At 40.2% G+C, this 25,703-nt stretch overlaps 1 protein-coding gene across 7 annotated transcripts in view; it reads right to left on the bottom strand.

The window, feature by feature from the left end:
• The window catches only part of PIP5K1B (phosphatidylinositol-4-phosphate 5-kinase type 1 beta), a 346,077-nt gene that overhangs the window by 129,854 nt on the left and 190,520 nt on the right, over positions 1-25,703 (bottom strand). For all 7 annotated transcript variants that reach the window (XM_015472494.3, XM_015472493.3, XM_002689633.6 and 4 more), the window contains 3 exons: positions 24,106-24,223; positions 14,018-14,170; positions 6,027-6,326 (listed from right to left, as the gene is read on the bottom strand). In XM_015472494.3, the coding sequence (XP_015327980.1) occupies positions 6,027-6,326; positions 14,018-14,170; positions 24,106-24,223 (571 nt within the window). The remainder of the gene's footprint in view (positions 1-6,026; positions 6,327-14,017; positions 14,171-24,105; positions 24,224-25,703) is intronic.

Raw genomic sequence — 25,703 nt, 5'->3', positions numbered from 1 at the left:
CTTTAAAAACAGCTAGATATGTAAAAGTCACCAAAGATAGATTTTTTTTGGAGGTGTGCCTAAACCTGTCTTCCTCTATCATCAGATAATTTATTCCTTTGTTCAAATATGTATTTCAATGAACTGTTACTAAGTACTGACTAAGCACCAGGCAATGAGGTCAGGTTTCATCCTCAGGCTCAAGGAACTACACGTTTTAATTCCAAAAAAGAGGTTAATCCTGGAGGCTTGGGGGACCCACAGCATGGTGGTCTTCGGGGAAGGTAGTCCTGAGATGAGTAGGCAGGGTCCAGGTGAAGGAGAGAGGTGAGACATGCCTGAAAAGACCAAAACCTTTAGAGAAAGTGTCCAGCCGATCAGAATGGCTGGGGAGTAAGGATGCTCTGGAGAAAGGGGAGAGACAAGGCTGAAGAATGACACTGAAGGAGCATCTGGGGAAGCAGAAGGGATCAAATCAGGAAGGGTCTGAAAGTTTCAAGCTATGAAGTATGTATGGCTTCAAGAGCTGGTGGTCTTCTGAACTTAGGATGACTTTGGGGGCAGCACTGGAAATATACTGAAAGACAACGCTAGTGAAAACACCAGGCAAGGAAGGGTCTCTGCAAGGGCAGAGGCTGTGCATCTGGAGGGAGCGGGTAGCCAAGAGTTATTTAGGAGGCAGATTGGACAGGATGTGGTGATTTACTGAGTGTGGAGAAAGAGGATAAGAAAGGAGGATGGGAAGGGCAGCTGCAGGGAACTGAAGTGGGCAACTGGCTTCATACTGATCACATTCCCCGGGCCAGAGAAGACAGGCAGAAGATCAGGCTATGGGAAGACAATGGAGCACCTGGAAAGAGCAGTGTTCACACAGGATGCGCCTCTCAGCTTGTCTGTCACACGGGGACCACAGGGGATGGTTTGAATAAATCCTACATTCTGCTTTTGATGACAAGTGACCTGTACTGTCCTGGTGGTACTTTCTACTGGCATGACTCTTACCCCAGGCCAAGTTCTCTTATGGGTGTAGATGGCTGTCATAGCAGGCAGAGGGTGAGGCTAAGGAAGAGGTAATGCTTCCAGAAAGGGAACCCCATTACATCCACGTTCATTTCCCCTAGACATAACCTATAGGGAACAGCGGTGTGGGAGTCAAGGAGAACCAAGATCTGGATTCCTGCTTCTGGGAAGAGTCCTTTTTCTGAATTCTGTGGGGAAGTGGGTTCAGCAAGGTTGAAGGATAAAGTGCATTCTGTTTTCTAGAGGACTGCCAAGCAGCCAGAGTGCCACGTGGAGGAGTTGATAGGGATGGACCAGAAGTGGGGTGGGGGCAGGTTTATAGGCAAGGGCCTGAGGCTGGGCTGGGAAAGCTGAGGAAAAGGACTCAGGGGTGCTCAGGGAGTGCAGGGGAAGATGGCCCTTGTCGAGAGCACTCAGTCTGGGTTAAGGTAGTTCAGGCCATTTTGGATGCAGAGTCCGGAAGCAGCTCTGATGGGGAGTCAGGGAAGTAAGTAGTCTGTGGGGAATAGGGCACGATGCATGTGGGTCAAGCTGGGTCAGTGAGTCAGGCGGGTATCGTCCAGCCAGCAGTCATGCAGGCAGATGGAGCCCTGGGTTCTGAGATGTCAAGCTGAAATATGAAAGAGGTGGGGGCAGGAAGTAGGAGTGACGACAGGAAGAAGTTAGGAGGCTTATCTTTTCTATCTGGGAACGGCAGAGAAGCTGGGGTCCAAAGGTCTGGGATTCCTGGCTTTACTACTTCTAAGCCCTTAAGAGGACCTGGCATCCCCAGAAAGGGGCTTTTGACATTATTTGGCTCCTGACTGCTTTTCTCTCCTACCTCACATGTTCCTTTACTATTAACTGTTACAACAGCAAACAATTCTAGTTCTAGGAACATGCTATACCATTTCATGCTTAACTCATATTACTCTCTTTGCCTAGAAATATGCTTCTACTTCTTTGCCTACCTGGAGAACTCCTCTTCTTCAAAACCAAACAATGATGTTACCTACTCTGATCCCTATAAATGCCTTAGAACATCATCATAGCACTAATACACAGAATGGCAATGGATTAAAAATAGAGGTCATTTACCCCATGTTGGCACATAGTAGGCCCACAATACATGTGTCTGATAAGTGCATGGAGGGATGTATCTGAATAGGGATCTAGCTCACCTTTCTTTGGCTGGGCTGCTGACACGGTAGTGCAGTCCCCCACCTCATTTCTAGAGCCCTAGCAGTAATGCCTCACTCAGAGGAATGTTAATAGCAGAGACTCTCCATCCTTTGGGGCTGGAACCAGCCCCAGGGTGATCTCACATCCTCCCTGGATCTCCATAGCACCTTGTCTGGCACTAAAGTCAGTTTTCTACAAAGTGAGGGAAATGTCAGGGTCAGAGACACTGCAGATAATGCCAACCACACAACCTATTCTAGCCCTTCAGGGGATGACCTGAAGAAAGAGCGAGATGGGTCTGCCCAGCTCTAGGATGGGAGTCCTCTGCCTGGGGTGGGATAGGGTAGGGATGGGGGATGATGGGCTCCAAGGGACTCGAACTGGTGTGTGGATGTTTCCCCATTTTTCTGGGGAAACAGTTCACAGCTTTTGTCAGTTTTGCAAAGAGGTCCCTGACCTTTAAATATTAAGAGCTACCATTCTAGAAACGTGCCCTCCGCCAGCCAGCTCTGATCTGAGAATCAGCTGCTGACTCCAGATCACAGAGGCCTTGGTCTTCACCAAGGCAGATCACAGAAGGGACTCAGTTTCCTCCATAGCATGCCTCTCACATGCCCGAACACCACCCCAAGAAGAGCCTTTTTGAAGATAAATGTGCAATTTAAGGAAGTTTCATTATCTGTGTCTTTTACAGGTTCAAATGCAATGAAAGAGAGAAAGTTAGGCTTATGATGCCTCTACTTTGACCTTTATGTTCCTCAGCACAACAAATCCTCAAAAAATAAAAAGGCAAATCTCCAGGGACTCATTGCTGAAGAAGAGTTGTGTTTGACCTCGTTCTATCAGGGCTGGGCTCAGGAAATGCTAATAAACAGACAAATCCTGTGCAATGGCTTTTTACATTTGACCTTTCCTTTTTTTTTTCTGGCATAGGAGCCTTAGACGACAGCAGGAAAAAGGCTTTCCATATTAAAGAGGCAAGAAATATACGCACACACACGCACGCACACACACACACATGCACACACAGAGAGCAAATCTAAAACTGTACTAAACTCTGGGGAACTGAGAGTCACTTTTCACCCACATCCTGTCAGAGTTGAAAAGCATAGAAAAAGGTTTCTACTAAAATGTATGTATGTTTTATTCTTTTTTAAAGAAAAATATGAGTCACTCATATGCACCCAGATATCTGAACAGCTCAGCTGGATATTTTTTTTTGCTTGGTTCTCACTGTTCTTCCCATGATTTCTGAAAAGATAGTTTAAAAAAAAATCCTTACATTTGAGTCTGTAAATTTCAGTTGTTAAGAACACATGCTTTGTCCCTAAACAGGGTGGGTTCTGCCACTAACTGGCTAGGTGATGCTGGACAGGTTTCTTAATCTTTTTAAGAACTTAATTATTCACCAATTAAAATAGGAGTATTATCTTCCAAATTAAAAAAAAAAAAAGAGGAGTGAACAAGTATCCTCTCTGTGCAGTCATCACAGAGTAGCTTAGTGACTCTCATGTGGGCAGTGCTGGGATTAGATGAGAACAAGGACCTGTTGGGGGACTTCCTCTGAAACACCCCAGGCCCACCTAGAGTGAAGAGGACACATAAGACAGCCTGCCCAGGAACAGTGGAACGTGAGAGGGAAGGACCAGGCTGAGAGGGCCTTTCTGCTCTGAGCTGGGAGTGGACAACAAATGCTAGAAGGACAACATGAAGGTTGGAGGTGAAGCAAATTTGGGGGCATCTGTGGTCACTTAACAAAAGAGGCCTGAATGTCTGATTAGTAAGAAAGAAGATGCTTGGTTCCACAGAGCACACCAGCCCTTGGGCCAACATCTCCAGGATCTGCCATGAGAATAAAAAACTAATAATAATAATTTGTGTTTAATTTACAGAACTATTCTCTTGCAACCAAAATCTAATCCAAACCAATAAATTACCTTGTTTCTTCATATCTCATCCCAGGATGGTTAAGCCTTTACCATTTCTACAAGTGTCTCATTTCCTTTGAAAATGTATGTTCATACCAAAACCTGATGTTAATTCTAGCATTCTTTGTAGCCATTAAAATGTACTGATAACTTTGAAAAAAAAAAAAAGAGAGAGAAAAATGGGAGTATGAATGGTACTGATGTCACATGGCGGCTGAGATAATGAAATGAAATATGAACTTAGGATATTAAGTGAAGTTAAGTCAGACAGAGAAAGACAAACATATGGTATCACTTCTATGTGGAATATAAAAAAATAATATCGATACAAGTGAACTTACAAAACACAAATAGACTCAGAGACATTGAAAACAAAGTTATGGTTACCAAAGGAAAAGGAAGGAGAGGGATAAATTGGGAGTTTGGGATTAACATATACACAGTACTATATATAAAATAGATTACCAACATGAACCCACTATATAGCACAAGGTATATTGTATATATATCTTATATATATAAGATATATATATATATATACAAACAAGATAGTATCTTGTAATAACCTATAATGGAAAAGAATCTGAAAAAGGATACACACACACACATATGTATAACTGTATCACTTTGCTGAATACTTGAAACTATCACAACACTGTAATGGTAAATCAATTATACTTCAATATTTTTTAAAAATGGAAAATCTTAGGCTAGCTTGGCAATCTTGAAGCATTCAATGAATGGCAGCTAAAGAACAGGAACTGTGGGGTAAATCCTCTACCAACGAAAGAAACGACTCCAAGAATGCATCTTTCTGCGTTTTCATAAATGTTCTAACACAGAGAAAGACAAAATACAGCGACAGTGGGCTGTGCTTCTCGGGGAGGATCCCCTACTTTATACATTACACGAGGAGTCAAGACTGCCTTCTTCACCTTCAGCTGAGCTCAAGCCTGGCAGAGAAGGGATCTTCCCTCCCCAGCAACAATGTGGGTCATCTGACCAGGTCCACAGAAGGCCCAGGAAGCCAAGACACACTGCATATTTCCCAGTGATCAGGCCCCATGAATCCTGTCCTCTCTTCTAGAAAGCCCTGATCAGGCCTGGACCCAAACCCTTATCATCATTCCTTCGGCCCATTTCCAACATGCTCAACTCAGCTGAGAACTGAGTAGTTCTCAAAAGTTCATCTGGACCAAGAAATAACACCCCTGACAATCTTTTGATCAAATGATCATCACCCTTCAGAACCCAGCAGAGTTACATTCTCATTGCATTCTCATCTATTTCTCCAAAAGGGCTTTTACCTACTTTCTGTAAATTTACCATGTCAGAAATATTTATCCTCAACTTTGGTTTTAGTTTTTTTCTTACTCATTGCTGGCTGAGAACTCGCATCCTTTTGATAAAGGATTTGGCTACTTTGCATGGAAAGGCCTTTGCTCTGTCAAATCTCACTCCTGATCATTTCTTACACAGATCATATAAAGCAGTTTCAGTAAATGAATCCATCCCATGGTTTGGCATCTACAACAGATTTCTAGAGATCCATTTATCAATTGCATTAAGTGCATTTTCTTTAAGCCTCTCTCCCCTGTTGGAATCTTACTTCGTCCATGTGGCTTTTCTCAATAATCACTGTGTTAAACCCAAATTTCTTTTCCTTTCATTTTAACTATCTTTCCCACAGAGGATGAAAAGAAACAAAAATCTTTGTGTCATTTGATCAAGGAAGGCTGACTTCTCTTATTAGTAAAATTAATAGACTCCAGACAACTGCATCGTCATCCACCAGTTCCTTCAACGACAAGGAAGCATGGATCAGCACAAGGATTGGGAATGAAGGCATTCCATGTGTTGGCCTTTGGACCTTCCTTAAAAAAGTACATTACCACAGATAGCTTTGCAAAGGCATTCACAACAATGACATTTCCTTACCCGGCAGTCTCTCTGAAGTGTCTTCATGAGTGCATTGTATGTTTCTGTATCAAAATACAATCCTTCATGCATGTCCTGCAGGAAATCTAAGTCCTTAAACGTGGGGCTAGATTTCTCTCTCTCTTTTCGGGATGCTCTTCGCTTATAGGTTGAGCCTTTCAAGTCATACGTAAAGTGCATTCTCATGGAGCGTGGTAAAACGTTGTTCATCACCACAATCCTGATGTTAATGCCCCCTGATTGCATGCAATACAGTCCATAAAATTTTGGCAAAAGAGTTCTTGGATTCTGGTTTAAATTCTAAAAAGAGAAAAAGAAAAAAAAATGTTTAAAATGTACTTTTACAAAGCAACACTCCACTATGATGCATTTTCATGTAAAATGATAATTAGAAATGGAATGTGATTACTCTTGTTAACAGTCATTGTTAAAATTTTGCTGTTCCAAATCTAGTTTCTAAGTCAGCTTATGGGAACTGCAACTTTATCATTCTGAACTCAGGGTGTTAAAAGTGGCGAAGAGTTGGACACCACTGAGCAACTTCACTTTCCACTTTCATGCATTGGAAAAGGAAATGGCAACCCACTCCAGTGTTCTTGCCTGGAGAATCCCAGGGATGGCAGAGCCTGGTGAGCTGCCGTCTATGGGGTCGCACAGAGTCGGACAAGACTGAAGTGACATAGCAGCAGCAACAGCAGAACTGAAAATGGACAGAATTTCCTTCTTTAATTAGTTACAACTAAAACAGGCAGAGATGTGATTAGTGCCATGTGTGATTTTTCTCTAAGGTAGCTCAAGAGAAAATTAACTGCTGGGGTACAAGGGTGGACATTTAAAATTTTAATAGCTCCTGAGAAATTGTCTTCCAAAATGACCAGACCAGTTTACAACCACATTTCATAGGGTTACATATATACCACCACTCTTAGCAATGCTGAATATTATCCCACTTTACAATCTCTGGAAGCAAGGTCGGTGAAAAATGAAAATGTGTTTTCAAGTTACTTTAAATGTGAATAACACAGAGAACTAGAGAAATTTAACATTCTTATGTATGTTTGCTGCTGCTGCTAAGTCGCTTCAGTCCTGTCTGACTCTGTGCGACCCCAGAGACGGCAGCCCACCAGGCTCCCCCGTCCCTGGGATTCTCCAGGCAAGAACACTGGAGTGGGTTGCCATTTCCTTCTCCAATGCATGAAAGTGAAAAGTCAAAGTGAAGTCGCTCAGTCGTGTCCGACTCCTAGTGACCCCATGGACTGCAGCCCACCAGGCTCCTCCATCCATGGGATTTTCCAGGCAAGAGTACTGGAGTGGGGTGCCATTGCCTTCTCCACTTATGTATGTTTAGCCACCTCTTAAAGATAATTTTGTGTTACTCTCCTTTGCTCATTTTTCCTTAGGTTTTTTGTCATTGTTGGAGTTCTTGATATATTCTGGATATTTATTACTTTCCTCTTCTACTTGGGATAAATATTTTCTTCCAGTATGTTGTCTTTTTTGTTACAAAAATAGACAATCTAACTTTGTTTTTTGGCTGCCTCACAGAGCATGCAGAATTTCCCCAACCAGAGATGGGACCCACGCCCCGCTTCACTGGAAACACAAAGTCTTAACCATCAGATCACTGGGCTATAAAAATAAGGAATATGTGTCTGCTTTTGTTTCACTTTAAAAGTATGGGAAAACAAAAAAATAATTTTTTGGGTTGTTGTTGCTTAGTTGTTAAGTCACGTCCAGCTGCTTTGCGACTCCATGGATTATAGCCCACCAGGCTCCTCTGTCCATGGGATTTTCCAGGCAAGAATACTGGGGTGGGTTGACATTTCCTTCTCCAGAGGATCTTTCCATCCCCAGGATCAAACCCATGTCTCTTGCATAGGTGGGCAGATTCTTAACAAATGAGCCAACAGGGAAGCACCAAAAACAGTTCACTAAAAGGCATTTATATAATGAAAACTCTCTCTTCTATCCTTAATCCCTCCCCCATTTCCCAGCTTTTGTGGAAACTGTTTCCTGTTTCTATCATTCTGGAAATAGTCTATGTGCTTATGTTAATTTGATATCTGGCATTATTTTTGGTTTTATAGATGTTTTGCCTTTTCATGTAGTTATATTTATGAACTTGCTTCTCATGCTTTTTTTTGTTTCTTATTTAGCAAGGCTTTTTATACCCCAAGGTTATAAATTTCTTCCTTCTTCTTACAAGTTTTTAATAGTTTTGGTGATTACATTTGGTTTTTACTCTGTATGGGATTAATTTTTCTCTTTCAGTTTTACTGAGATATAATTGACATACAGCACTAAGTTTGCATAGAGCACTGATCTGACTTATGTACATCATGAAACGAGTATCACAGCAAGTTTAGAAGAGAGTTCTTAGGATTGACTCTCTTAACAACTTTCATGTGTAACAGCAGTCCAAATCTTTTTGGCACCAGGGACCAGTTTCATGGAAGACAATTTTTCCATGCATAGACCCAGGGGTTTTGGAGGAGATGGTTTTAGGTGACTCAAGTACATTACATTCATTGGGCTAGTGAAAACTGTATTTACAGCTGCTCCCCAGGGCCAGCATCACTGCCTCAGCTCCACCTCATATATTCAGGCATTAGATTCGCATTAGGAGTGCGCAACCTAGATCGTGTGCATGTGCAGTTCATGGTAGGGTTTGCACTCCTCCGAGAATCTAAGGCCACCACTGATCTGACAGGTGGCGGAGCACAGGCCGTAACGTGAGTGACACAGAGTGACTATAAGTACAGATGAAGCTTCACTTGCTCACCTCCTGCTGTGCAGCCTGGCTCCTAACAGTACCAGTCTGTAGCCCAGGGTTTGGGGACCCCTGATATATAACACACAGCAGTATTCATTATATTTATCATGTTTACATTAACAACCCTAGTAGTTATTTATCTTGTAACTAGAAGCTTGTATCTTCTGACTACCTTCCTCTAACTATCCCTTCCCCCCACCTCCCACCTCTGGTAACCACAAATCTGATCTCCTTTTCTATGTGCTCGTTTTTGAAGTAAAATTGACCTACATAACTATGCTAGTTCCTGTTATACAACATAGTGATTAGATATTTCTATACATTTCAAACTGATCATCACAGTAAGTCTAGTTAAAACCTATCACAATACAAAGATACTACATATAGTCCCCACACTGTCCATTTCATAGCTATGACTTATTTATTTTGCAACTGGAAGTTTGTACCTCTTAATCTCCCTCGCCTGTTTCTCTCCTCCCCTGACCCTTCTTCCCTCTGACAACCACCTCTTTGTTCTCTGTCTATGATGCTGTTTCTGTTTTATGTTTGATCATTTATTTTGTTTTTCAGATTCCACATATAAGTAAAACACTACTGTATTTGTCTTTCTCTGTATGGCTATTTCCCTCAGCATGATACCCCCTAGGTCTATCCATGTTGTCACAAATGGCCAGATTTCATTCTTTTTTCTGGTTGAGTAATGAACATTACATATGTATATCATATCTTCTTCTTCCATTCAGTTAATGATGGGCACTTGAGTTGCTTCCATATCTTGGCTTTTGTAAAATAATGGTGCAGTGAATATAGGGGTGCATGTGTCTTTTCAAAGCAGTGTTTTTGTTTCCTTTGAATAAGTCCCAGGAGTGGTATTTCTGGATCATACATAGTTCTGTTTTTAATTTTTTGAGGAATCTCCATACTGTTTTCCATAGTAAAGTAGTTTACATTCCCATCAATGGGCATGAGGGTTCCCTTTTCTCTAAATCCTTGCCAACAATTTCTATTTGTTGTCTTTTTGATAATACCTACTCTGACAGATGTGAGGTGATATCTCACTGTGGCTTTGATCTGCATCTCTCTGATGATTAGTTATATTAAGCATCTTTTCCTGTGCCATCTGTATATCTTCTTTGGGAAAATGTCTAGTCAGATAGTGTGCCCAATTTATTTTCATTTTTTTGTTGAAATATATTTGATTTATAATGTGTTAGCTTCTGGTGTACAGCAGAATGATTCAGTTTTATACACACACACACACACATATATAACTGTATACATATATAAGTAACTTTTTCAGATTCTTTTCCATTACAGGTTTTTAGAAGATACTGAATATAGTTCCCTGTGCTATACAGTAGACCCTGTTGTTAATCTATTTTATATAAAGTAGTATATCTATTAATCCCAAATTCCTAATTTTTCTCTCTACCCCTTTCCCTTTTGGTAAGTGTAAGTCTGTTTTCTATGTCTGTGAGACTCTTTCTGTTTTAAAATTAAGTTCATTTGCATTTTTTGGGTTCCACATAAAAGTGACACCACATATTTCTTTATCTGCTTTAATTTCCCTTAGTAAGAGAATCCCTAGGTCCATCCATGTTGCTGCAATTGGCATTATTTACTTTTTATGGCTGATTAATATTCCATTATTTATATATGTACCATATCTTCTTTATCCATTCACCTGTTGAGGGATGCTAAGGTTGCTTCCATGTCTTGGTTATTGTAAATAGTGCTAGGAACACTGGGGTGCATCTTTTCAAATTAGAGTTTCTCCATCTATATGCCTAAGAGTGGGATTGCAAAATCATATGGTAGATATATTTTTAGTTTTTCATGGAATTTCCATACTGTTCTCCACAGTGGCTACACCATTTCACATTCCCACCAATAGTGTAGGAGGGCTTCTTTTTCTGCACATCCTGTCCAGCATTTATTATTTATAGGCTTTTTAAACACGGCCATTCTGACTGGTGTGAGGTGATACCTCATTGAGGTTTGATTTGTATTTCTCTATTTTGATTTGCATCTTTACATGTGCCTGTTTTTGACATTTTTAAAAGATATTTTAAGTGAGTTGCTTATTATTTACTTTTCAAGTTGAGTTTTATGAGTTTTTTTTATAGGCTTTGGATATTAACCTCATCATATATATCATTTATGAATATCTTTTCCCATATAGTAGGTGATCTTTTCATTTCATTGATAGTTTCCTTTATTGTGCAAAGTATTTTAGTCTGGTGCAGTCCCATTTATTTATTTTTTTGCTTTTGTTTCCCTTGTCTGCAAGTAACTGTATGCAAAAGATCTGAAAAAGGGGATTTTTTCTTTTTTCAAATGGATAACCATTTATTAAACGGTCTGTCCTTTCTCAATTGAATTTAAGTCCCTCCTACGTCAGGCAATAAGTTGTCAAATACACACGAGTCTATTTCTACACTTTATTTGACTCCATTGCTCTTTTTGTCTCGATCTGTACAAAAGCCACCACTTTAATACTAGTACAGACTTACACATTTCTGGTGTATGTTATGGCAGGCCTAACATATTCTCCTTTGCCAAAATGTATTGTCCATTTCTATAGGCTTGCTTTCCTGTTTGTTTTTAAAACTACTCTTAATATAATATTTGTTTTCACTTTCAAATGAACCAGCTCTGTTAAGTTCAGGGGAAAAAATCCTATTAGAATTTTTGATTGGAATTAGACTGGATTTATAAATTTATGTGGGCAATTAAAATTATAATTCTGGGTTCAGGAATGATGCACATTTATTATTTCAGAACTCTGTTTATGTCCTTCAATAACATTTTGTAGTTTCCTTCATATTGGTCTTGTTCATTTGTTTTATAGACATAAGCACTTGAGTTCTTATTAAATAAAATTTTATAAATTCTTTTTGGAGTATTGTTCATACGCTATACTTACTATAAGCTGCTTTCCAATCAGAATTATAGTATGTCTTCATTTATTTATATCTTTAATAACAATCATTATAAATTATTGTCATCACAAATGGAATTCTTTTTTCCCCCTTATACTCTCCAACTTTATATGATCTACATAATAGAATATGATGGATTTATTTACCAAATATCCTGCAAATCTACTGGATTTTCATTACCTCTGGAAACTACTGGTTTATTTTCTTGAAGTTTTGCTCATTTTCAATTTCATCATCTGTACAGAACAGTGTTTATACTTTTCTTCTATGTTTTTTTATACTCAAAAAGTTACTGCTGGAAATTCTAGCAATACATTAGAAAAGATCATTGATGGAAAGCATCCTTATCTTTTTCTACTACTTTCAATGAAAGAGCTTTTGTTCTTCTCCATGAAGATATGTGAACTCTGGGAGATTGATAAATGTTGGTTTTTATGCCTATTGATTTATTTACCTATTATGTAAAAATTTCCAATTTTAAGAATTCTCTCGGATATTTAGATGGATAACCACATAATGCTCACATTTTTTCTTGTTAATAAGATGAATTATATTATTATATATATTACATGGTTGGTATAAAATTACTTGATTAGGCTAAATTTTAAAATTTTACTTAATTTAATAGCCACATATGGCTATTGGCTACCATATTGGACAGTGCAGTTCTACAATAAGAGACTAATCTACCTAAGCTTAGAAATAGAGAAGTTTAAGATTTACTCACTTAGAAGATTAACAAAGAGTACTATGTGAGTTTGACTGCAATTTTAAATTATTTAAAAATGTGTATATGACTAGGATACATTTGAAAGGATATATACCAAATACTAGCAATGTGTATCTCTGAGAAAATAAATACAGTTGGTTGCATTTTTTCCTTTTCTGTATTTTCTATTTTCCCTAATATAAAGTAGATAATTTGTGCTAAAAAAATTTTTCCAGTGCTACATTTTTTGTGCTAAAAAAAAAAAAATTTTGTTCAGGATCAAAATCTTTTAAAATCTGTGTATGCTGTCCACTAAGATTTTTGTTTAGATTTTCAATTCCTATATTTATATGTGAGACTAACTTAGGGCAGTTACTGTTATCTTGAGCAGATTTTGGAATTTAAAAATATTTTTACACTCTAATGAGCTGTGTGGTGTATCTCATCAATTTTGTTTTGAAACAAAGATGACAGTTATCACCTCTCATAGCAAATGAATAGCAGAACTGTGGCTTTTAAAATCCTGCTACCATTCCAATCACAGAAAAGTAATAACTGCCATGAAAGTACAAAGAAATCAGAGGTATGAAAACAACAAATCTACTGAGGAAAATGTTTGCCTGGAAACAAACATTGGAGAGGGCTTCCTATTTCAACATGGGTAAGACATGTAATGCTCTGATTTTCTTCATTGGATGCGTCGTACCCATTCATGTATTTTTACTGCTTATGTATTTGTTCTTGTAGTATTCCATATGCAGTGAATGTCTAGTAGAGCTGTCTAACCCTGGAGCCAGTGGATCCTTGTTTTTTGTGACCAGTGACGATGAATTTATCATCAAAACAGGAAAAATCTGGTCTAAATGTTTAGCAAATCCAAATTCTGGGCTAGGTTATAGTTCCTTTGTCTCTAAAACATTGCATGGAAGGTGATCTTCATGTTGCATTTAACCTATGACATCCTCAATTCTGAAGTGTGATGGCTAAAAGTGGCTAATGCTGAATGCGTGGCCCTATAAGGTGCACGGGTTAAAGACGCACCCTCTGGACCCCCACTGTTTGTGTTCAAGCCCCGGATCTATAGCTCATTAGCTAAATAACCCTTGGCAAGTGATTCCATTTATCTTTGTCTCAATTACCTCATCAGTTTTACAACTTAGTCCTCAATGAATGTTAACTACTCATATTACTACTACATACAAAGTGCTCTGCAATACATTGCTTCCTTTATCCTGCATCCTGGATCCTGTCTTTATTACAACCACCATGGAAGACAGGTGTCTGCCAGCCTTCAAAGACTGAGGCTCAGAGCTTACCTTATTTACTCCTGGTCACACAAGTTAGTTGATGGCCGAGTGGGATATAAGCCCAGGACTACTACATAGTTCTACTTACTTCTCAAAATCTATTCAATCAATTTCATAGTATACTCTAAATGCAAAATAAACCTCACCAAGGAGAAAGAAACATGCCAGAGTTACTGAAAATAAAAAAAAGCATTAAAAAAAAAAAAAACTGGAGGAAAGTAATTAAATCTAAAGTAGAAGCTTTAATTACATGCACTTACCATGTAATAGCCTGGCAGTAGCTTCTGAAGGAACTCCGCTTCTTTATGCTGAACTGTTTTGATGATAAATTCATCGTCACTGGTCACAAAAAACAAGGATCCACTGGCTCCAGGGTTAGACAGCTCTATTAGAGGTTCACTGCATATGGAATACTACAAGAACAAATACATAAGCAGTAAAAATGCATTAATGTGTATGATGCAGCCAATGAAGAAAATCAGAGCATTACATGTCTTACCCACGTTAAAACAGGAAGCCCTCTCCAACAGCTTTAAGAGGAGACTCTAGGTATACTAACATGGCTCTTATGAGATTTCTAAAAATTTAGCTGATCCATTTACCTTAATAACAGAATCATGAATCACCATATTTGTTCAATAACTTCCCAAGAGTGGTGTTGACCAAGGCACTTTGTTTCTAGCAAGTGCCCAGAAAATAAGAATGGAAGGTGTGGTCCCCACTGTGTATTCCTCACTTGACACCAACACATATTCTTGTCTCACTGTTTACTCTAAGAGAGGTCATTCACTCATGATTTCAACAAAGAGATGACTCTAACACCTGCATCTCCAGCCAAGATCTCCCTAGGGGATCCAGACCTGTATGTCTAACTGTGTAACAGACATTTCTACTTAGTTATACCACAAACACTTCATATGTAACAATTTCAAAAGTAAGTTCATCTCAGCCTGTGGTTAGCCCATGTGGTGTCTTGGTAGTGATTAGAAAGAAGGAACTTTTTTTTTTTTTTCCCTGGTATATGCAGCTCCGAGCCATAAAAAGGTTGGTAAACAGATGAAGGGATAGATTCCAGGCTTCACTCCTTCACCTTAGCCAGGTATTTCTGGGTGGTGCACACCTTGTACAACTATACATGCTGACTAGATCATCTGTTCCTCCCCCATCCTCCGTCTTCTCTCTTTTTCCCTCTCTTATAGAAAGGAAACATCATTCACTCTGTTCTCCAAACCAGAAACTGAGACATCATCCTTGATGTTTCACATTTGTTCATCTTCCATATCCAGACTACTGCTAATATCTGCCCCATTCATGACATCTCTTTTTCAAATTCCTGAAATTCAGTGGTTTCATCATTCCATACCTTGATTATATGGCAAGCTCCACCTGTTCTAAGCTATTCACTCTTGACTCCTCCTGAGAATCCTCCACCAGGAAACCAGAGATCCTTCCAAACTGCATAGCCTTCCAAGCCTTCAAACCTTCCTGTGGGTTCCACTGTTAATAGAGACAATTACATCCAAGTTTCTCAGCACAGCATTCAACTCCATGGATGACAAAGCTCTGCTCTTCAGCCTTCTCTCTCATCCCTTTCCTCCTTAAACTCTAACTCCAGAGAACTATTTCTCATTTTCTCAAGTGTGCCACACACTCTTGATTATTGACTGTATTTTCTTCTATCAGAAACCACCTACCTCCATGCTACCTTCATCTAGCTGAATACCACCGAATAAAACTTCCTTAAAAAAAAAAAAAAACACCTTATTTTCTTGACAACAGACACTGGACTACCATTATATGACAACAAATTATTTTTGGTAGGATGTATATGCACTTAAACACTTGACATACGGATTTTATCATCCACTTGGCTTGCCGATTCTTCAAGAAAACCCTTAGGATGATTTGGTTAATATCACATATGATTCTAGTTCTATGCCAGAAATGCACTATCCATGTTCATTCAACATTTAAAAAGTACCTACTGAGTGCAGATAGATGCACTGCCCCAGGCGCTTAGGAAGCTTATACAGTAGTACGAGGAAACAGCCAACAAAAAAGTAAATAATTTACACATCAGAATGTGCTTAAGTGCTGTTGAGAGAAAGGACACAGGGAAAGGGGGATGGGAGTACCACCAATGATGAAGACAAGGTGGTCACTAAAAGCCTTATTGGGAAGGCGGCATTTGAGGAGAGGCCTGGGGAATATCTGGAGAAAGGGTACTGAAGGCAGAAGGAAGGGCAAAGGCTAAGATCTTGAGACCTGGAGAGTTCATGGCACAGCAGGGAGGCCACGGCTGAAGCAGAGGGGGCAGAGAGGACAGCTGAAGGGGAAGAAGCCAGAAGGGTCTGGTGGGACAGACAAATATATAGGCTATATACGGAAGTGGCCTTTTATTTAGGGGAGCTGAAAGCCACTGGAGGGTCTGTAGCAGAGGACCACTCACTCCCTCTGCTGTGCTGAGAGGCCCCAGTAGGAGGACAGAAGGAAGACTCAGTAAGGAGGCTGGTATAGTGATGCTGGCCTTCAGTGTCTGCTGGACAGCACTTGCTCCAGAAAACTCTGCCTGGTTCTGCGGGTCCACATCACCTGCTTCCTGGCACTGGATGCTCTCGTCACAGAAGATAGCACGTGACCGTGTTAGTCACTCAGTCATGTCTGACTCTTTGCAACCCCATGGATTGCAGTCTGCCAGACCTCTCTGCCAATGGAATTCTCCAGGTAATACTGGAGTGGATTGCTATTCCCTTGTCCAGGGGATTTCCCCAACCCAGGGATCGAACCCAGGTCTCCTGCATTGCAGGCAGATTCTTTACCGTTTGAGTACCACAAAGTACCTTAATGGCCTATTTACCTATTCCAAGTTCCCTCTAGACTATAAAACTCTATGAGGGCAGAAACCATGACTCTTAAATTCTGATATGGTTCAGGATCTGTGCCTTGTACACAGAAGGGACTCGATAAATTTTTGTAAATAAATGACTGAAATTTACCAACAACTGAAGGGCTGTCAGTCTCCCCAAGTAGTGCCCCAAACCAGCAGAACAGGAAATTTTAGGTTTATGAGTTTAGTGTTTACTACTTAATAATCCCTATTATTGACTTATAGAAACACTGTGGGCAGAAAAAAAGGTAAGGAAGTTAATGTGTGAGATCAGACCAGCCCTGGTGAGAGGCAAGAGCAGGGATTTAAGGAACTGTATTTTGAGGATGGAGGCATTTGAAATCACCAGGGCTGAACATCCTTCAAAGTGTTTTATCTGGGTTTGTGAATATGTAACTCCTTATCAAAGAAACATCTGAGAGGATACGAGGAAGAAGGGAAGGAGGGAGGAGAAGAAAGAGAGAAAATGGGAGAAAAATGACTAAAAGGCAGTGTCTAGATGTTACCTTTTAAATCATCCTGCTTTGGCAGCACTGTGGGTAAGGGAAACAGAATTCACCAGGAAAAAAAATAAGCAAGAGTTCACTGTCTTTCTTAACATCACTGGCAACTTCCATCCCCTACCTTCTCCTTTTTCCTCCAGCCTTGCTTCCTGGAGCTCTCTTGCTAAGCAGCACAGCAACCTAAGACCTCAAGAATTAGTTGAGGATATGCAAGGAAAATAAAAACAGTCATCAGCCTCCACACAGGATGCTGTAAAAGCCAAGAGGAAGCAGAGGGAACCTTTCCCGCTCTTGGGCAGAGTCCAAGTGGAAGGAAAGGCCTGGGTTTGGAATCAACCGACTGTTTGTAAAATCATGACTCTGCCAGTGGCTAGTCATGTGACCTTGAGTAATTTAGCACTTGGAGTCTTAGAAACCTCGTCTCTAAAATAAAGATGGTGATATATACTTGATAGCATCTCAGAGTGTTAAAAATAAATGTTTTTTAAATCCCTGGCAAAGAGTGACCACTTAGGCATGGCTGTTGCCATTTTTCACTACATGCTCAGCAGTGCCCTAGGATGTACTGAGAGTTTCAGCCTAACTCCCATGACAAGAAGGCTACTCAAAGGTACACACTAAGATGATCTTGGTGAAGCAAGAAAAGAGACGGGTGGGGGGTGATGAGATAAGTTAGGAGTTTGGGATTAAGACATACTACTCTACATAAAATAGATAAACAACAACAAGGACCCACTGTATAGCACAGGGAAGTCCACTCAATATCTTGTAATAATCTATAATGGAAAAAGATCTGAAAAAGAGTGTATATGCATATATATATATCTATATATCTGAATCACTTTGCAGTACACTTGAAACCAATACAACACTGCGAGTTAACTATACTTCAATTAAAGAAATTAACTTTTAAAAATTTTTCTTTTTTAAAGAAAAAGTAGGTGATTTGTGTAATGACAAATCTGAGACTCAGGAAAATAAGTGTATTTATTTATTTTTAAATAAATAAATAATTTATTTATAAATAATTTATTTAAATAAAATTTTCATTTATTTCCATTCTCATAAAAAATGAAGGCAGATCCCAGACTCTCTTAGGATTTTGATTCTTTGTTCCATGGGGTTTGGATTTCTGGCATAGAATCCTCTTGTGGGTAGGAGTAAATGTTGTGAAAGTACAAAAACAACAAAGAATGCAGAAATTAGGGGCTGCAAATAGAGAAATTAGGGGGTGATTCAGGAAGAGCTGTCTAGGGAAAACTGGATTCAGATGTGAACATCGGCTTCCAATTAAAGTCTCAGATTCTTCCAGAAGCAGTGACACAAACTGGAGACTCTTTCATTGGTTACTAATTGCCAAATACTCCTTTATTATGCAATTTGCAGATGAATATGAATGGAGAAATCAGTTGTTTTGCCCTCTTTCAATAACCATTTTGGGGTCACTTCTAGCACAGTGTCAGTCTACAATAAGTTGGCATTAGGATGCAGAACCCTTTCTACCATTATCACCTCTGATTTCTATGGCTTTTCACTTTGCAACTCTGTTACTGTTCTCTGCTAAGCTATCCTCTTCAAAATGTTGCCTTTTCAGAGCAAATAAAGAGGAGCTATGGGAACATGTTAATTAGCTGTGATCAACAAGCTCCTGTGTGCACCCTGATGTACCTTCCTGGCACCCTCACTGTGTAAGCTGTTGCAGTGTGTTCATTCCCTGCCTTCTATTTCCTGCAGGGCCTCCCTATGTACCCTGGAAAGAATGCAAAGCACAGTCCAGCTGGGCTCTGCCAAGGCAAATCAACTCTGTAAACTTGCACAGTGAGGTGGAGATCATTTTTCCTGCCACTTCTTCCCCTCAATGGTGTTTAATTATTTACCCTGCTCTCTTTCTTATGGGTGTCAATAAACCTAAATCACCCTGAACTTGGGAATACCCAGGCACCTGGAAAAGAAGGAAATTAACCAAAGGCTTGTTGCCTAAGCAGAAATGGGGTGAAGATGCTCTGGGGCCCCTTCCCCTGGGAGGTCTTTATTTAGGAACAAATAAGGAAGAAGGAGCATTTGAATTGCTTTGTAATACACGCGGCTGCACCCTCACCACGCTGTCTCACATCCAATTGTGCACGTTTCAACATGAATTTGTAATCAGCACGCACTTGGTGAATTTTAATAGTACTGAGAATGTAATCAGAGTAATTCAGGCTGAAATCCAGATGCAACAGCATAAGACTAAGCAGAAATACACATATATCACAGGGATCTGATATCAAATCTATCTATAGTGACCACCCCCTACATCTTCGCCTTTCCCCTCCCATTTAGGTCCGTATATCTTCACAAATTTGGGTTTAGATAGCCCTAGTTTGATGGATACCAGGATGTATTTGTGATGTACGCCTTATCCTTTTTTTTCCTTCACATGGTATTTCAGGGGACACCATCTTATTTCATTCTTCTGTTTTTTGGGCTTAACCATTCCAAAATGTGCTTTGTTAGGTGTATTTGACCTCTTTGTCTCATTTTTCAGAATGGATAACCACAGTTCGCAGTTTGATGGCTAGGGAGTGACCACCTTGAGACCATACCTTTTGGGTTTTTTTGCGGGGGCCGTGCCGTGCAGTTTGTGGAATCTCAGTTCCCCAACCAAGGATTGAACTGGGGCCCTCGGGAGTGAAAGTGTGGAATCCAGGGAATTCCTGCCATCTAACGACATCTAAGACTCAGTGGTTGGAAGCATGTGAGACTATGGTTCTGGCTTGGGCTGTGCCTCCACCCCTCAGCATGGGTAACCTTGGGCACCTCCCTTCACTGGTGTCAGATTCCTCATCTACAATGAACAGTTGGGCTAAAAAGTCTCTGAGGTTCTGCCTGACTCTCTGAAGCACAATGCCTCAGGCAAAAGACCCCTTCCTCATCTATCACACTCCAGATCACTGGGTAGTGTCCTCAGATACAGTGCTTTGGAGGTGAGCCTCCAGAAGCTCCAAGAACAATAAGGGGAGCTGCCTCGAGCCTGGGCTGAGGGAGGCCCTGGCTACGGGGACCAGGGAGCCATGTAGTTAGAGGCTCGTGGCCCTTGTTATGTCTTCTGCAGCTCCCAGAGATGGGTCCGGTTATGGAACTGTGTGTACAATTAACAAGGGAGGTGGAAAATGCAATCAAACAAAAGCACACTTAAGCTGCCTGGTCTTATCTCTGCACCTCCTCCACCAGCTTTTTACTACGAAAAATTTCAAATATGCATAAAAGTAGAGAACTGTGCAATTAACATTCATGTGTCTATCTTTCGGTTTCAACAGCTATCAACTCATAGCCTATCTTGTCTCTTTACATCCTCAGTCCTTCCCCTGCCTGCTTTCCTCAGATTCTTTAAAGCAAATCACAGACATTAAATCATTTCTCTGGTATTTTACTGAGTGTAGCTTAGTCGTGTCCAACTCTTTGCGACCCCGTGGACTATACAGTCCATGGAATTTTCTAGACCAGAATACTGGAGTGGGTAGCCCTTCCCTTCTCCAGGGGATTTTCCCAGCCCAGGGATTGAACCCAGGTCTCCCGCATTGCAGGCAGATTCATTACCAGCTGAGCCACCAGGGGAGTCCAAGAATATTGGAGTGGGTAGCCCATCCCTTCTCCAGCGGATCTTCCCAACCCAGGAATTGAGCTGGGGTCTCCTGCATTGCAGGTGAATTCTTTGCCAGGTAAGCCACTATTTGTCTCTAAAGGATGAGGATTCCTCTTATAAAAGAGAACCAAAATACCCTTCCATCCCTTTACAAAAAATATCTTCCACATAATCAAACATCTAGTCAGTCTTTACATTTCACTAATTTCCTAGAATTAAAAAAACATAACTAGTTATTTGAATTATTTGGCTCTGTCTTTCTAAGGGCTGAAACTGAAGCTGAAACTCCAATACTTTGAAACTCCAGTACTTTGGCCACCTGATGCGAAGAACTGACTCATTTGAAAAGACCCTGGTGCTGGGAAAGATCGAAGGCAGAAGGAGAAGGGGACGACAGAGGATGAGATGCTTGGATGGCATCTCCGATTCAATAGACATGAGTTTGAGTAAACTCTGGGAGTTGGTGATGGACAGGGAGGCCTGGCATGCTGCAGTCCATAGGGTCGCAAAGAGCTGGACACGAATAAGCAACTGAACTGAACTGATCTTTCTAATATTCTTGATCAAAACCTTCCCTTCCTGCTATACTGGGCCATTCAAAGTCCTATCTAATGCACTTGCATCTCTGGTCTCATGGTCCTAACACTGCTCCTCATCCTTACATGCCATTCCAACATCTTTCCTTTTTTCCCCACCTACTCAAATTTCACTGTAATTTTTAGGTCACGGTTAAACCACGCCATACCCATAAGAAGCCTTCCTAATCATTGATCCAAGAGAGAGCGACTTCTCCCTCCTTTGAAATCTTCGAGCATTTATTGTTTCTCTTCCTCTTCTTAATTACTGCCTGGTAGAATGGGTGGTTTTCCCACATCAATCATCATCCCAATTGGATTCTAAGTTCTTTGAGTGTCATGACTTGTAATTTTTTTGAATCTCTCCATAATTATTAGCGAAGCGTTTTAGTTACAGTTGCTGTTCAAAGTACCAAATAATCAATTAACGACCTTCTGCCAGGTACATGAAGGAGGACTTCTGCTTTGAGAAGCCATCACATAGCCTCCTGCTCCTTTGTAAACATTCTGACCCCATTATGAAGGTAATTTTTCCAGCTTAAAAGCTCATTAGGAAACTGTATAAGCTATGTGACTTGTTGCTTAGAAAAAGGCCTTCCCAAGGAAAGAAATCCTGTGAGGTAGACTGACTAAAGAATGGGCTTTGTAGCCTGCAGGTTGATGGCTACAAAGTGGGTTGATGGCTATCAAAGTGGGTTGATGGCCCACTAAATGGAGACCTGTCAGGTAGACAGCCATCTCATCACACTGATTGAATCTGTGTTATGAAATGCAAGTCTGGGGCATCACCTTGGTTGGCAGAAGCTCAAGGTAAGTCAGAAAGAGAGAATCCATTAACTTGTAACATATGGCAGAAGATGAGCTATCATCAATCTTGTTTTCAATAACACAGTATCAAGACCTCATTGGGTTCTCCAAACATGTTTCCTGAATAACAGTGACCCTCAGTAACTACCAAATGGCCAGAAACTAAAGGATCTTCCCTAATGTAAATCCTGCCCCACATCCTGCTAATGCCTGTGTTCATGTACTTGCGTGGTTAAGAGGGCAGGGTTGACATTGCTGTAGAAGCACCTAATCTCTCCACCAGTGGGGTGTGGAGAGTAGAGGTATGGGGTGTGGGGAGGCAGAGAGCGGCACAGCCATCTCACAGATGTGAAGTGGCAGCTTGTGTGGTTTTGATTTGCATCTCTCTGTTGATTAGTGATACTAAGCATCTTTTCATGTACCTGTTGGCCATCTGTATGCCTTTTTTGGGGAAATGTCTATTCACAGCCTCTGCTCATTTTTAAATCAGGTTGTTTATTTTTGATGTTGAGTTGTATGTGAAAGTCACTCAGTTGTGTCTGAATCTTTGTGACCCCATGGACTATACAGCCCAGGGAATTGTCCAGGCCAGAATACTGGAGTGGGTAGCCGTTCCCTTCTCCAGGGATCTTCCCAATCTAGAGAGAGAGGCCAGGTCTCCCACACGGCAGGTGGATTCTTTACCAACTGAGCCGCCAGGGAAGCCCGAGAAAACTGGAGTGGGTAGCCTATCCCTTCTCCAGCAGATCTTCCTGACCCAGGAACTGAACCAGGGTCTCCTTCATTGCAAGCGGATTCTTTACCCACTGAGCTACCAGGGAAACCCAAATGTGAGTAGTATGAGTGCACATTTAAGGCAGCAGGACGCCCACAGTACACACAGTTCTCATGCTCTATGAAGACTTAATATTATTTCCTTGAGCAACCAGTATACTCTTTCATTCATCAGGCAGAAGTTTTCCTTAGGGCTCAACTAAGGGAGAGGGTCATTCATGGGTTTTATCAGCTCGGAACAGAATCAGCTTTGAATTTAATCATTTGTAGTATATTCAAAGTATAAAACAGAGTTTAAATATTCTCTGTTATTAAGTAACACATGTTGCTGTACTTCTTCTGCAAAGGATTATTCTCAGATCTGGCTCAAGTCTTACTAAGATCATTCAGAATGGAATGAACAATAAATATTTGATGGTATCCTTCCTAAAGCTTCTTGAAAACCAATTTTCAAGAGCCCCAGGGTGTTAACAGTGATCAAATTATAAGATAAACCATTTTTCTCTTGAAACAGAAAGAAACTTCCTGGCTTCTTGAACAGGAATAAGGTAAAACTCTGAGGTCACATCAGACTTTCTCACAAAAAGCCTGCTGTGTTTGTACTGGCTGCATGCCAAAAGGCAGACAGGGAGAAAAGACAGACTTAAGGGTAATACATGCCCTCGTACCAAATAAAAAATACCTTCAGAAAGAGCCCACATGAAAAGCTGTTTAGGACAAAACTATCCAGCTTCTCTAAAATCATATTCAAATTGTAGGTCAAGGTGAACATGGCCATGGGCCATGGCAGGTTTGAGACAAATGGTACAAATAAGGCAATTAAAACAGGAAGACTTTCAAAAAGAACCCAATCAACAAAACTCACAGGAGTATTTATAGCTAATTATATCTCTTAGAAGAATTATCTAAAGTAGCAACTGAATTCCACTTATTTAAATATCAATTACCATAGTAGATTCTATAGCTATCAGGTAAAACTTAGAGTCAAACCACATTTCCTGAAGCTAAATTTATAATCGTTATAAAACTTGATCCTTTTGCTATGCTCCAGAGTTTTGTAAAGTAAAAGACCCAGGCTATTTGTTGCTGTTGCTATGAGACACTTGTTGCTATTGCTATGAGACAAATGTTGACGTCACACATTTCTGGAGAAGGAAGGAAAATGATAAGTTCTTACCAAGTAATCATCAGGCTTGATACCAAAAAGTTCTCTGAAATATCGGAATGCTAGTGGAGCATATGTCTTAAATCTGAAGTCTGGATAGTGATGTGCTGGGGTCAGATTGCTCCCTTCACTGCAGTTAAAATGTTAAAAAGAAAAAAAAAAAGAGAGAGAGAGAGATAAAGAACATCAGCAAAGACAATTTTGACTTCAAATTCTAGCTCTATTAGTCCTGTACCAATTTCCCCTCTAGTAAAACATCCCTTGATACTGAGTCTCTCTAAGCTAGTGTCACAAAGGCCAATGGCCATCAGGGAAAAACAGCTGCTAATCCAGCAAGGGACACTCCAGGCTCGCATTCCCTGCCAGTCACAATGTGTCTTCAGCCTGAAAATTCTTCATCCCCCTGTGCCTCCTTTCTGGGAAAAGCACTCCATTCTCTCCAATGAAACCACTGCTGTAATGCTTTAGGTATAAGATCCAGTGTTTTGAGCAATTTCAAAAATGCATTTTTTTTGGCCATGAATTTTGAATATTGCATAAACATTTTAAAGTAGGAATAAGTAAAATAACTTAGCAAATGTCTCACCAACAGAAAGAACCAACACAGTGGAAATAGATGGGTGCTAAACTCTTTCTTATATCCACAGTTACAGGGAAAAGACCTTAAATATTTAGGGATTTTAAAACCTATTTTCCATTCCCATACATATCATGATTTTTTTCCTCTTCTGGGTTCACCATCTTTGAAAATTTTTGTACAAAATTTATGACAGGTATAAGGTATAAGGAGATCAGCAAATACTCATGCACCTAACCTGTTGCTTAAGAAATAAAATATTATTCATGTCGTTCAATTGCCTTTAGTACTTTTTATGGATCATATACTCCTCCTTCTCCTTAGAGACATCCACTACTCTGAATTTTTATGTTTATGATGTTTACCATCCATTTTATTCTTTGCCTACATACAGTAAGACATTTCACATGACATTACCTAATTTTTTATTGTAAAAAAAAATTTATTTAGAGGTTCAGAATCCTTTTTCACCACATTCTCAGTGGGACACTGAGGCCGGTCTTTCCTGGATATTACACAAACACGTTGTGCAAATAGAAAGGCTTTCAGCATACAGCAAGTACTTAGAGTCCGCTGCAATTTAAGGTAGCTGAGGTCTGTCAGATTTGTTTGTATCAGTACCTGACACATGGCAGACAATAAGTATTTTGTGAATGAAAAAAATGAGTTTAAGATAATGCTAATTCAGTAAACTTGATTCTTAGATGAAGCTTAGGTTCAAAAGTCAACATAAAAGGAAAACAAAAAATCACATAGTCCAAAATCATCCTTAAAAACTATTTAGGAAATGACCTGTTCAATATATCATGTGGCCAGTTTTCCCCCGCATGGTTACACATGACCGTTTCTTTTGGTGACTTCCAAAAGAAGTAGTAAGCTTGTGTTGTTAGGGGCCATCCTATAACAACCAATCTTCTCTGGGAAGGCCAGGGCTGCACTCAGGCAGCAGCAAGGCACATACAGGACGGGAGTGACACAGGAATGGAGGCTGCTTGGGAGAAGAACTCACATATGACCAGATCATCCGCTCACT

The sequence above is a fragment of the Bos taurus genome, chromosome 8, assembly GCF_002263795.3.
Source record: "Bos taurus isolate L1 Dominette 01449 registration number 42190680 breed Hereford chromosome 8, ARS-UCD2.0, whole genome shotgun sequence".
NCBI classification, from domain to species: Eukaryota; Metazoa; Chordata; class Mammalia; order Artiodactyla; family Bovidae; genus Bos; species Bos taurus.
The sequence above is the reverse complement of the archived record's forward strand: the minus strand, read 5'-3'. Positions and strand labels throughout refer to the sequence as shown.